Here is a 13,681-nt window from a genome sequence, read left to right as displayed (position 1 = left end):
CCTATTATAGTAGTAGTATCCTTATGACCATACCATACGTATTCACTTATTCAAAAGTTATTCACACACCGAACTTATTCTCTCATTGCATTCAGAATTTTTCATACACCTCCTATACATTCTCTAGCCGACAGACATTCATAATGAGTTCATTCGGCATACCAACTCATTCACAACAACAATTCATTCACTCATCCCACCTGCTTACCAAATAACTCATTCACTCTTTTTTCTCAAACAGTAACTCAGTTTTGATGCACATCCTGTAATTTTCTTTCCACCTGTCATTCACACACATAACTCACTCCCATAATTACTATTTGCGCACTTGTTAAGTACGCTAACTCATTCATTCTCGTACACAACCACTAAATCATTCACTCATTCACACCCAGCTTTACACTTTATTAGTTCTCTTATTCTCATGTTTGCTCACTCGCACCTTATTCACGCATCCAGCCACTTATTCAATAATTCCTACTGCTCTATTCACTCGTTTACCAACAGTAATATAAACAAATAACTCATTCATTCACATCTTCATTTGCCCACTTTCATTTACTCACACACTTATTCACAAACTAACTTCACTCAACCACTTTCACCTTTTACACACAAATAAGTTTATTTCTCATAGTTTTCTATTCGCTCGCTGATCAACTGTCATTCACACTACCTCATCACGATCTCATCCACTAAACAAACGTACACTCATTCAATCACATCATATTCGTAAAACATTCACCTATCTAACTCATCCGTATACATATCCAATAATTTTTCATATACTCTTTCATTCTTTCATTACTAAAAACCAACTGATTCACTCATCCACTCGCTCGTTCGCCTATCATCGACCTAACCTTTTTTTTCCATGTTACGAGTTGGATCTTCAGGTCCACCTCCTGAAGATCCAACTCGTAATATGCTGCAGGTCGATAACCTCAACTTCATCCTTTTTTTTTCTTTTGAAATATTTATTATCATGCATGCAATGAAAGGCAAAAAAGTGACCACGGGCATGCAAGGACCCATATAGCTATGATCTACTTGGAACGGGCTTCAATTCAATGTTTGGAGGGTCTAGCATGTAGTACCGACTTAGGGTTTAAGATGGAACACCTTTGGAACGAGTTGTCAAAGAGTGTGAAAAATCGTCGTCCAATGATTCGAGAGAATTTGCAGGAATAAAGAATTGCGTTGCTGTAGGATATGAAAGTATTCACAGAACTACAGACAAAACCTCATAAAATCCATGCCACGTCGAATGCAAGCGGCGATCAACGAAAATACTCCATACTAAATTTAATATTTTCTTCATCGTTTCCATAGCAAATTTTTGGTAAAATTGTTTGTTAAAATTAATTTTTATTTAATTTTTTAAAATATCCAATAAACAATAAAACATGAAAATTGTGTTTGCTAATTTACTAGAAAAACGAGGGTGGGCACTTTTTTTTTGCCTCTCAGTGTATTTACAATACACTATGTTCTCTAACCAACTCAATTTTTCTCAATGTATTGTGATAACTTCATATTGACCCTAGTGAATTTCTCTTCACTATCTCGTCACCATATCGATTTTATTGAGCATTCGGTTTTCCTTTTACACTGCCTACCTTCCCGTTAGGTTTCACCATCTTTTCCTTTACTAACTGCCCAAAATGGGATATTTATTTTATACTCTATTTTACTTAACTTACTTTACTTGACCACAACACACTTTCAACTTTTGGTGAGACATTTGGTCACACAGATTGACGAGAGAGACGTGGGCGATGCCAAATAAATAATACAGCTTATCCCCGGCTTCGGATCCTGTTTAGCTAACAAGACCCGATGTCCGTAGACAAACATTTGTGCTGGATTTGTTCCTACGTCTTGAGTTAATCGTGGATGTGAGGGTAGCCGGAGGGCATTCGGCCTTCGTTATACGCTGGGGTCTAGTCCAAGGATTTTTTTTCACTCAATCCAATTACGCTTGAACAGGAACGGATTTACTGTCCTCGGTTAAAAATTCCGAGGTGTTAAGACAATTTGCACTTTGGAAATGGACGTTCCGGATCGTACGGGAGAGATACACGCAATCTGGCTTTAAGCGCAAAAACCGGACGGCAGATTGAAAATAATTTATTCTCTGTCCGTTTACCAAATGTAATCACTGCCCAAGGCTTAAAGACGTGTAAATAGCTATCTGAGTTTGTAATTTAGCCCACTATCCGCCTCTTATCTGGAAAATATCTGGCCAATCTGTATATGGAGTCGTCTAGTCGGCCATAATTTGTTCAAATTGTAAAACTTCACTGGGTGGTCGGATGTGTTGTATACAAAAAAAGAGCATATCTAGTCCCGGCTATTCTCGCTAAATTAAGTGTAAAAAGTATGGTGTCAGTAAAACCAGTAATAATAATGAGTGATATCGTTATAACATTTGCATACCGATGACTGATAATGTTTCCCCCTGTCTTTAACGTTTAGTTACGAGATATTTGAACGGATGAACGACTCCGGTGATCTTTTAAAATAAACATCAATAACTAATGAAAACATATGGGCACGTTGATCCCACAAAACATCCGGCATTAACGGCCGTTTCGGCTTGCTTTCTCCCACCGAGACAAGCTCGGACTCATTACTAATTCATTCCCACATAATAAAACAAAACATTTCGTTGTGGCTTAAATAAAAAGAGGCGAAGAAAAAGATTTATAAAATAAAATATGAAGAAGAAAGCGGAATAATAAACGGGAGTAATCACTACGAGGACATCCTGTGGCGACTGCCACTTCCTATGTGGAGCCAAAGGCGAATTCCGAGATGTGTTACACACGTGTGACCTATCGCAAGCCTTATCACTTTAAACTTTCTCTCGGCTTGGTCTTTTGACCCTTTTCGACTATCCTTAGCGTCAAAGGTTCACCACAGTGGTGATTATTTTGACTAGTTTCCTTGAACCTTGGCAATATTTTATTTGCAATGAGGATTACTTCCATAATTTTTATTTGATTTCTACTTAGAGATACTGATGTCCATTCAAGTCAAATATTTAGGACTATACCTAGACAGCAAACTGTCGTGGAATCCCTCACAATCAAGAGACAAGTTAATAGAAAACTAAATCAACTACGACTTCTAGAACGGAAATCCGGGGGAAAAGTTTTGTGAACATATTTGTAATATGTATAGGGTGCAAATAAAATAATTTAAAAAATTGTCTTCTCTACTTTTTAATTTTTACTTGTTGCATTTTTTGGTTTACGTTTGTTTTAGGCAAATCAATGTTTTACTGGACATATATATAGGCAAAAAAGTGGAGTTGTACTTTCACTCATAAATCCATTACGTTTGAAAAGTTTTAAGTTTTAGAGTTTTAGTATTGACCGAAATCCATGAAAAAAAGTTTTGTGATAACATTTGTAATACGTACAAATATGTATAGGGTGCAAATAAAACAATTCAAAAAATCCCGTTCCTATTTTTTAATTTTTGCTTTTTACCTTTTTTTTGGTTTACGTTTTACTCAAATCAATGTCGTTTTGACATAAAATATAGGCAAAAAATGGAGTTAAACTGTCACTCATAAATCCATTACGTTTGAAAGTTTTAAGTTTTAGTATTTGACGGAAATCTGTGAAACAAAGTTTTGAGATCAAATTTGTAATATGTACAAATATGTATAGGCTGCAAATAAAATAATTTAAAAAATTGCCTTCCCTACTTTTTAATTTTTGCTTTTTGCCTTTTTTCTTTACGTTTTTTTTAGGCAAATCAATGTTTTACTGGACATATATATAGGCAAAAAGTAGACTTATACTGTCACTCATAAATCCATTACGTTTGAAAAGTTTTAAGTTTTAGAGTTTTAGTATTGACGGAAATCCATGAAAAAAAGTTTTGTGATCACATTTGTAATATGTACAAATATGTATAGGGTGCAAATAAAATCATTTTAAAAAAATCCCGTTCCTACTTTTTAATTTTTGCTTTTTGTCTTTTTTGCTTTACGTTTGTTTTAGGCAAAACAATGTCGTACTGGACATATATATAGGGAAAAAATGGAGTTATACTGTCACATAACTCCATTAAGTATGCAAAGTTTTAAGTTTTAGTATTGGCGAAAATCCGTGAAAAAAGAATTTGTGATCACATTTGTAATATGTACAAATATGTATAGGGTGTTGTTACATGAAATAATTTTTAAAAAATCCGTTTCCTACTTTTTAATTTTTGCTTTTTGCCTTTTGTGTGTTTACGTTTTACGCAAATCAATGTCGTTTTGGACATAAATTATAAGCAAAAAATGAAGTTCCACTGTCACACATAAATCCATTGTTTGAAAAGTTATAAGTTTTAGTATTGACGGAAATCCGTGAAAAAAAGTTTTGTGATCACATTTGTAATATGTACAAATATGAATAGGGTGCATACAAAATATTTTTTTTAAAAATCCCATTCCTACTTTGTAATTTTTACTTTATGCCTTTTTTTGTTTTACGTTTTTCGCAAATCAATGTCGTTTTGACATAAAATATAGGCAAAAAATGGAGTTAAACTGTCACTCATAAATCCATTATGCTTGAAATTTTTTAAGTTTTAGCATTGTCAGTAGATTTTGATATTTATTAACATTTTCAATTAATGATAATAGTTTGAAAGACTTGATGAAGTTTAATCCGACGACGTCTAGGACTTAAATCTTTATTGTTCGTCAACACTAAACTAACTTTACACAAGACTTTACTTTGGACGTACAGAATGGAACTATGCGGTTCTTCCAAGCTATCCAACACCCTACGCATCCAATCCTTCTAATTAAAAGTCCTCAGACAAATCGACAAATCTCCTTACTACGCCACTAACCTCACTATTCAAAACGACCTCAAAATTCCTTTTGTAAACGAACTGATCCGTTCGCGATTCCAAAAAGTTCAGATTAACCTCTTGATCTGTTCGAACTCTCTACACATTCCCGAGAATCCACCACATCGACTTTAACCCCGAGGCCTCCTTCTTTGCCACTTAATACCTCACGCTGAATACCAGCATTGGCATGTGTCTTCCGGGTGCAGCGTTGGCATTAGTCTTACTGCTGTGACCGTGTGAAAAACGTTTTGTGACCACATTTGTAATATGTACTAACATATATAGGGTACAAATAAAATAGTTTTAAAACATTTGCGAAGGACTCTCAACATACCAAACGTGATAGTCTAATAGCACAATTCAAAGAGCTGTTGACTTTTTGTGGATTTTGTTGTTTATTACTTTTAACCAGTGACTATAAGAAGTGTTAAAGTGAAGGAGTATATATTATATGATATGAAATGGTTTATTACATTATATGTATATGTCGCCAGGCTTAGGTATTTAATAAAATGACTAGTAAAGTAGTGAAAATACAATGACTTCTATGTAACTAAACATTTGCTCAAATTCCTACACCGTTGATCAAACATCTAGTCCTCTAATTAAACTTCGGCCCTGTTTAATCAGTTGATCAAACAACACAAACAACAACACGCTATGATGCTTTTCTTTTGTCCATTTGTCGGTTTCTGCTAATACTTCCTCTACAATTTCACAATGGCTTCTCAGCGCAAACGTTTTTATCTCGAGATACGTATTATTCCGAAAAAACTGAAGTCTTAAATGATAAAATTCGAAAGCTTTACAACGCCAAGACAACCAACACATCAAAATTCCAGGTTCAGCACTTCTGTTGCGCATACAATCTGATAGAAGTAGGTGGAAATTGAATGTGACTATTTAGCCGAAATTTGAATCTGACGCTATTAACTTATAGGGTGCCATGGAAGCAGAATCAAAATGCATTTCGGGCTGAAACAAAAATCAACGTTCCACGCCCTGTAATTAATATTTTCATTGGTTATTTTGCAACACTGGCTAAGAAGCCTGTTCCTAAAACCAATGTTCTTCGAAATAGGAAGGTACCTGCAGGAGCAAATATTACGTTTCGACCTTATGAAATAAATAAATGCTTTTGTTAATTATATTTAATTTTTTTACTAACTGCCTAATGCCACATTGAAATTATATGCCTAGACTCTTGATGAAATGTCTAGGCACTAAATAAGGGTCTAGTCATACCGCCAGTCATTTGAAATCTAAATAAATGACTAGGCATTTGAGCAAATTACGGATTTGACTAGTGACTGCGACATTTATACTGAAGGACAAAATAAACGCACTACCCTTAAATTTGAATTTAGGTTTATACATATTTTGCACATTAAAAAGAAAACGTTTATTACCTAAAGTTTAAACAAAAAAAACAATTATTGAGTAAAGAACAGGAAAACAGAAAATTAAAAAACAAATGAAAATGTTTTTAAAAAAATAACTCCGTGGTCATTTCAATTGTCGCCGATAATCAAGTTGATTACACGACATGGGAAAAATGGCAAAAAAGGAGGGACAATTCAAAAGGTGGGGTTGAGATGGGAAGTTGGTGTCCGGGTGGATCGAAGTCACGATCGTGGGTTCGAACCCCGTGACATTGACTTTTTTATCTCAACTAAAAACCTTAATTGAAATATATTAATTGGTCAAGCGACCACGAAAACTAGTGAGTTTTTAAAAAACTTTTTGCTCCTTTTAATAGCGAACAGTTCTACCTCTGGCACTAATCACGTCCGTTAAACGCCTTTGCATTCCTTGGGGAAAAAATTCTGATAAAATCCTGAGGAATTCTTTCCCATTAGTCAAGAACAGCAGTTTCCAACTCTTCTAAGATGTTAGGACCGGGTTTCGCCGTCATATCGTCGTTTAAGTTGATTCTAAACATGTTCGATTCAAATCTAAACTTCGAGATTGAGCAGCATCCAATTTCAACCTCATTGAGGTAGACGTCCATATACGTCCTTTAGGATTATCATGTAGCTATGTGAATTTAGAGATCTTCCTCGCACAACAACCAATTCGGTCGTCCAAGGAAATGCCACCCCAGGACATAACGAACCACCATGGAATGTCGCTTAAGGAACCATACAGCATGGGGCGTACCATTCTCCAGAGCGTTTTCGAAAAAGGTTTAAGAATAAGAATAGTACCAAATAATAAAATCAACGAAGCATAAAAATTAACTGAAAGCTATTTTTAGTCGTAGCGGAATGGAAGGGCAGAATGCTACTTTTTGTACAAATCAGTGCAAAAGTAAGCATTATTTACTGTTTATTTTGACTACGATAGCTCCTAATTACCTATAACTAATGTAGAAAAATAATAGATTCATTAGATTTGGTCCGATTGACCAAATAACATCTTTCAATTAATTAATCTTTATGTAAGGTAGGCATTCTCAACAAGAAACGTAAGAATGGCACAATTAAAAAGAAGACAAACACTTTGAGCCCTGAAGATGATCTCAATAAAGATCGAAACGTTGGCACGATAAAGAAAATGTTTTTCTGAAACCTACATCACACCAGACCGCATTTCACGATTTCTGAATTGTTCACGATTTACAAGTATTGCTCAAATTCTTTCAATTAATTAATCTTTATGTAAGGTATTAAAGTCAAGTCAGTCTTGAAGTCACGATAGCTCAAGTGGTAGAGCAGCGGCGTATTTAGCCGAAGGTCGTGGGTTCGAATCCCGCTCGTGATACTTGACTTTTTTATCTCAAACAATACCTTACATAAAGATTAATTAATTGAAAAATAATAGATTTCATTGTAAACTAAATAAATTAAGCGGTGTGTTAAATTTGTCGATTTTTGTATAACTTAATTATTATAGCCTACGGAGTTTAATTAGTAGTTACATTTTGTTTTTGTAAAACAGTACAGTCAGTTTTTGAGTAACCCCTTGCTGATATAATTTAATTATATGAGTTATTTTATTCATAAAATGAAATATTTATTTAATCTACTATTAATTTTGCAGGTAATTTCTCTTTACTCCAGACTGACTCGCAGAACTCGTTTTTCTATATTTTGTAAGAAACGTAATACGTCGGGAACTTCTTTGACTTTAACCTTTAATTATTTATTTAGTTTACAACCTTTAAAATGCAAAAGGAAGATTTTTTTAAATCAGGGACAATTTGTACAGAGACTTCATCTTGTGATTTCTTAATTTTAACCTAAGTTGTTATTAAGTTGTTAAAGTATCACAATAATGAGGGTGCTGGCAAATTTTGGTTAAGGAAGAGTATTAGGCTATTAGAACCACCCAAGTCTTTGTGAAAAGCAATTTAGCACTCAAGAGTAATATTTATTTTAATATTATAGGCAATTAAACTTCATTGATAAGTTTTAAAACGTTCGATGTAATTTTAATGGAGTTATAAGCTGCTGAACAGCTTTCATCATATCCCGTCTTTCGTTCATTTTATGAAGAGGAGGCGATCAAGTTCTGCATAAAACACGCCTTATCCAGTGAACTTTTTACAAGCGTTACAATGTACAGAAGTTGGTTGAAATCTGAAAACTTGAATAATTTAACTTATTTGACTTGTTCGCATTCCTCGGCACTCGATCCACCGTTCCGCTCTTCGCTAAATCATCGACGGTGTCTTTGAATGTTGTTCAATTTGCAAACAATGCTTGCCTGCGGGCCGAAAGTGGCACGTCGAAGATGAGATGAGATTATCGCAGCCCCCGGGGCACGGGCCTGGAGTAAATCAACGCATTCAGCATACAGATCACTGCTGCTTAAAACGACTGAGTTATATTTGCCGTCGGAGTAATGACCCTTCATTCAACACTCTCGCATCTCCGCTGTCTTATTTATTGAAGCTCGGGGACTCAAAAGAACTAACTTCATTTAACCTAGCGTTCTAAATACTAACCGTTACAAAGATCTTATTAGCTTGATCCTACATTACTGATCATATGTGATATCAGTTTGTTCCTACCGTGTTAGCAGTTTGTTTTATCGTTAACCGTACACCATTGTATACCTCATATTAGACAATTCGTTAATATACAACCTGGGCAGTTTGTTTCGATATGGTCATGGCTTTAACAATCCTTACGAAAACTGTAATTTGACCTTTACGAAAGGTTAAATGAATGAAAGGACCATTTACAGATGGATTTCGAAATAACGTCTGAGATTTTGGCCTCAGCACTAAAGATTATCGAGAACCAAAAACGATGCTGGATAATAACCACCTAAAGACATATGGTTAAGAACTGCCCACTCGAGAATAAGGGGAGTGCCATGACAATTCCTAGGTGATTGAAAGCGCTAGAAAAATTCTAAAATGGGCTCCGCGTTAACTCTATGACGAACTACGTAATCCTACAAAAAATAACCTATAATCCAAATCATCTAACGTTTTCTCGATTCTGATTGAACATATATTGACAAGCCGAGGTTTACTACACGCCAAAGAAATAGTAGCTTCAATGGATTCATTTCTGACTCACCTCACTCACTCAGTGACTCACTCGGTAACTTAATCATTCACTCACCACCTAGACCAATCAATCTGCAATTGTAATCAATCTGTAATTCGTCTATTAATAATCCATTCATTTGTTTTTTTACAAGAAGGGATAATGAATTTCTAAATCAATAAACTATCTATTGATAGCCAATTAATTTTTCTCTCACTCTCTCTCTCTCTCTCTCTCTTTTCTCTCATTCACTACTTGATTCACTCATTCATTCGGTCAGTATAATACGCACCACCTAACTGAGTCAATTAATTTGTAGCGTACCACCTACCTCATTTGTAGCTAATTCACTTAAAAGCTTGAATAGTCAGTTTGTAATTAAATCATTCATTCGATCATAATCCATTCGTTCCCTCATTTATAAACTCATTTTTCTCACGTTATAATAGAAAGCATCGAGGGTGAATATCGATCGACCAGTGCATTACAGCTTATGGGTCATCCTGCTGAAACGATTGATATTAGAAACCTTTCATAAATAAGATGAAAATTCAATTAATGTAAATACCGACGGAGCAAACAAGAGTATGGAAACGTGGAATGTTCATTTGTCGTCTACCACAGAAACGAAAAAATTCACTCGGGAAAGTCAAATAACCAAGCTGAAGAACTTCTAGGGCTTTGATATAGATTAACGCTGGTCAGAAGCAAGCAGGAGTTCCTAAAAAAGTTATTATTCATATGGACAGCATGGTGGCAATCAGATCAATAAGGAATCCGAAGAACCATGGACAGTGATGCGAAGATATCAGGGTTCAAGCCAAGCAACTGACTGAAGCTGGAAAACAATTGGCTTTGCTTTGGGTGAAAGGCAATGAAGAGCAGTCCGACTGGCCAAAGAAACTGCTGATGACATTCGACTACCAATAGAGTATAATAAATACCCTTCAGCCCTGTTTAAAAAAAACTGCCTTTTAAAAAATACCCTTACAAAATGGGATCTTGCATGGAGAAAGACAACCAAAGGGAAAGAGACGAGAACTTTTTTCTCAAGGTAGAAGACAGGATCGAATTGGTTCTCAATATAACTGACATGGCTCTCACTGTACATGGGTCAGAAGCAAGCTAGTTCCTAAAAGTTATTATTAATACAGACAGCATGATGACAATCGGATCAGTAAGGAATCCGAAGAACCATGGACAGTGATGCGAAGATATCAGTGTTCAAGCCAAGCAACTGACTGAAGCTGGAAAATTGGCTTTGGATGAAGAGGAAGAAGAAGAAAAGTAACTTTATTCTGGGACTGGTGTCCCCTAAGAATAATATACATGACATAAATAAAGGAAGTTCCTTCTATGAAATTAAAAATAAAATGACATAGAAATCTTGGCACAATATACACCAGTAAGGCAGGCCAGAAGAGAAAATTACAAGAATATTAAACAAAATATCAAATGTTAACGTAAAGTCTCTGCTTGGAGGGAGAGGAGGTGATTATACAGGTGACGAATAGAAAGGGGAAGGGAGTTCCAGAGTTTAGGGGCTCGTAGCAGAAAGGACCTTTCGAAGGTATGGGATGAATGTTGCGGAAGGATAAGGTCGATGGGGGATGAGCGGGTGTTACGAGTATGATGTGAGGAGTTGAATTGGAGGGATAGGGTGATGTAAGGTGGACGCCGAGTGTGGATGGACTGGGAAAGAAAGCAACCTAGGAAATACTGTGCACGGAAGGAGGGGAATAGTCTGGAAAGTTGGGAATACAACCCTGACACCCGGGATCCCCGTGGGGTGCCGAACTCAAATCTTAACAATTCATAATACGCTTCAATCGCGTCCCCCCCCTCCGAAAGACCACCGAATGCTACACAGCTATAATCGAAGAAGGAGAAGAAGGATGAAAGCACATGTCGGAATCCAAGGCAATGAAGAGCGGTCCGTCTGGCCTAAGAAACTGCTGATGACCAATAGAGTATAATAAATACCCTTCATCCCTGTTAAAAAAAATACCTTTTCGAAAATACCCTTACAAAATGTGATCTTGCATAGAGAAAGGAGAAGAGACGAGAATTTTTTTAAAAAGGTAGAAGACATGACCATTGTTTATGGTTATTGACTCTCAATATAACGGCAAAGCTGACGGATTCTCTCACTGGACATGGGCCCAGCTTAAAATATTTGCAAAGAATTAGAGTGACAACATTGCGTTTGCTGCAATCAGGTTTAGGACGTGAGTCATCTCTTGTTCCACTGCCCTGTACTGAATGCAAAGGGAGCAAATCTGTATATTGCTCGAAATGAACAATATATGGTCATAATTAATTTTAAATTTAATTTTATAAATAAGGTATGTAATGTAAATATATCTATATTACATGTAATACAATAGTGGTTCATATAGAAAATAAATGAATGAATAATTCATTCACTCATTTATTCGATCTATCATTTTCAATCTAAATTCGCCCATTGTAAGCTACCTCACTCACTCGATTACTCATCCGCTCACTCAATCATTCATCTTATCAGTAACACATATGTTCACTCACTAACTTAATAATTCACTTAAAACTAGATTTGCTTATTCACCCACTCTTTCAATCAACCGATTTCTAATTCAATCTTTCATTATATGAGTAATATACTCATATGCCCGATAACCACCTTTCCGTTTCGTTAAGTCACTAATCATTGACGTAGTCAATAACCCTCTTTTTCACCGGTTCACTTATTCGTCACTTCACTCCATCATTATAATGGATGCTGTAGTTTGTTTTCTAAAAAAAATCAATCCGATTTTCCTCCTTTTACGTACGATAAATTATGCCGATACTTTGGGATCTGATTTTTGACCGATACGTTTCACCAAGCGTTTAATCTGTTTACTTATTGTTTTTAGCCTGCAAATTAACAATCAACATTTTTTTTTTGATAAATCGGAAATATTGTCCAATAATTTCAATAATAAATTATAATTAATTAATAGTTATTCAGATATCGTGAGGTGCGGTCGGGTGTGATGTAGGTTTCATAAAAACATTTTCTTTATCGTGCCAACGTTTCGATCTTTATTGAGAACATCTTCAGGGCCTGGGATTTACAAACAATGTTTACATTTAACAATTACATTTAGGATGTGGAAAAGTGAATTTATACAATGCAAAATATATTTTATATTTAAGCAAAGTATTTCTTTTTTTCTCACGATATCTGAATAACTATCGATTAACGGTCACTAATCTCTATACATAATTAATTAACATTTTTATGTAAGGTTTTGGTTGAAATGAAAAAGTTAGTGTCACTAGCGGGATTCGAACCCTTCCCGAACCCCGAAACCTTCGGCTCAATACGCCGCTGCTCTAACCACTTAAGCTATCATGACATGTGGTTAGAGCAGCGGCATGTTGAGCCGAAGGTCGTGGGTTCGAATCCCGCTAATGACACTAACTTTTTCATTTCAACCAAAACCTTACATAAAAATGTTAATTAATTGAAAGAAGTAATTTGGTCAATCAGATCACTAAATGTAATGGATTTAATAAATTATAATATTGACCGTTATTATGTACTGTTATAGAAAAAGCCCTTGGTGCAGGTTAATAAATCAAACCCAAGATGGACTGTTAGCATCAGTTTAATTTAAACTTCATCTTGAAACTTGTTTCTTAATCCTTTATTTATAGAACTGTTGACATCAGCTCGGTCCAAATTGATCACCTCACATCCTCGCTTCTCTGCCTGTCACAGGCGCTTAAACATAACGCCACAATTCAAAACTAGTGTAGATTTCACTAATTGTTCTATCGTTTTTTGTTTTTTGTTTTTCAGGATATGTACGAGAAGATGATACAAATCGACTCGAACGCGCCGACAGAAGAAGAACACCGGCTGAAAGGAGTGACTAAGCCCAGGTACTAAAACGTGTCCTGACTACCGTTCTTACTAATCCTCATAACACTGATTTATTTTATACAGAACAGTTGAAAGGGGAAAAAATATATTTTGTAATTCAACAAGTAAAGCGACAAAGTAACGGTTCTTTTAAGGCGTGGCTAGCAAAAACTGTGGATGATAAGTCTTAAGTTGAGTCCATACCTATAAAAATTGTCGCTGAATACGACACACAGCGTAAATTTTTGTATCTGTGCGGGAATTTCTTTCAGTATGTGAGTGTAGACGTGACACAAGAATTTATTCTACATTCAAAGCACACTCTCCGGGACCTAGTCGGTTTTTTGACGAACATCAAAGGATTTGCATAAATTCCCTTGGTGAGGACGCTTTTGCCGCACGAATGATTGTCCGTCGGTCTACC

At 35.6% G+C, this 13,681-nt stretch overlaps 1 protein-coding gene across 2 annotated transcripts in view; it reads left to right on the top strand.

The window, feature by feature from the left end:
- The window catches only part of LOC106661051 (inositol-trisphosphate 3-kinase B), a 350,651-nt gene that overhangs the window by 327,978 nt on the left and 8,992 nt on the right, over nucleotides 1-13,681 (top strand). For both annotated transcript variants that reach the window (XM_014384150.2, XM_014384151.2), the window contains one exon: nucleotides 13,195-13,277. In XM_014384150.2, the coding sequence (XP_014239636.1) occupies nucleotides 13,195-13,277 (83 nt within the window). The remainder of the gene's footprint in view (nucleotides 1-13,194; nucleotides 13,278-13,681) is intronic.

The sequence above is a fragment of the Cimex lectularius genome, unplaced genomic scaffold, assembly GCF_000648675.2.
Source record: "Cimex lectularius strain Harlan isolate CLEC.00 unplaced genomic scaffold, Clec_2.1 scaffold47, whole genome shotgun sequence".
Lineage (NCBI taxonomy): Eukaryota > Metazoa > Arthropoda > Insecta > Hemiptera > Cimicidae > Cimex > Cimex lectularius.
Note: the sequence above shows the minus strand (reverse complement) of the source record. Positions and strands in the feature narration are given on the sequence as shown.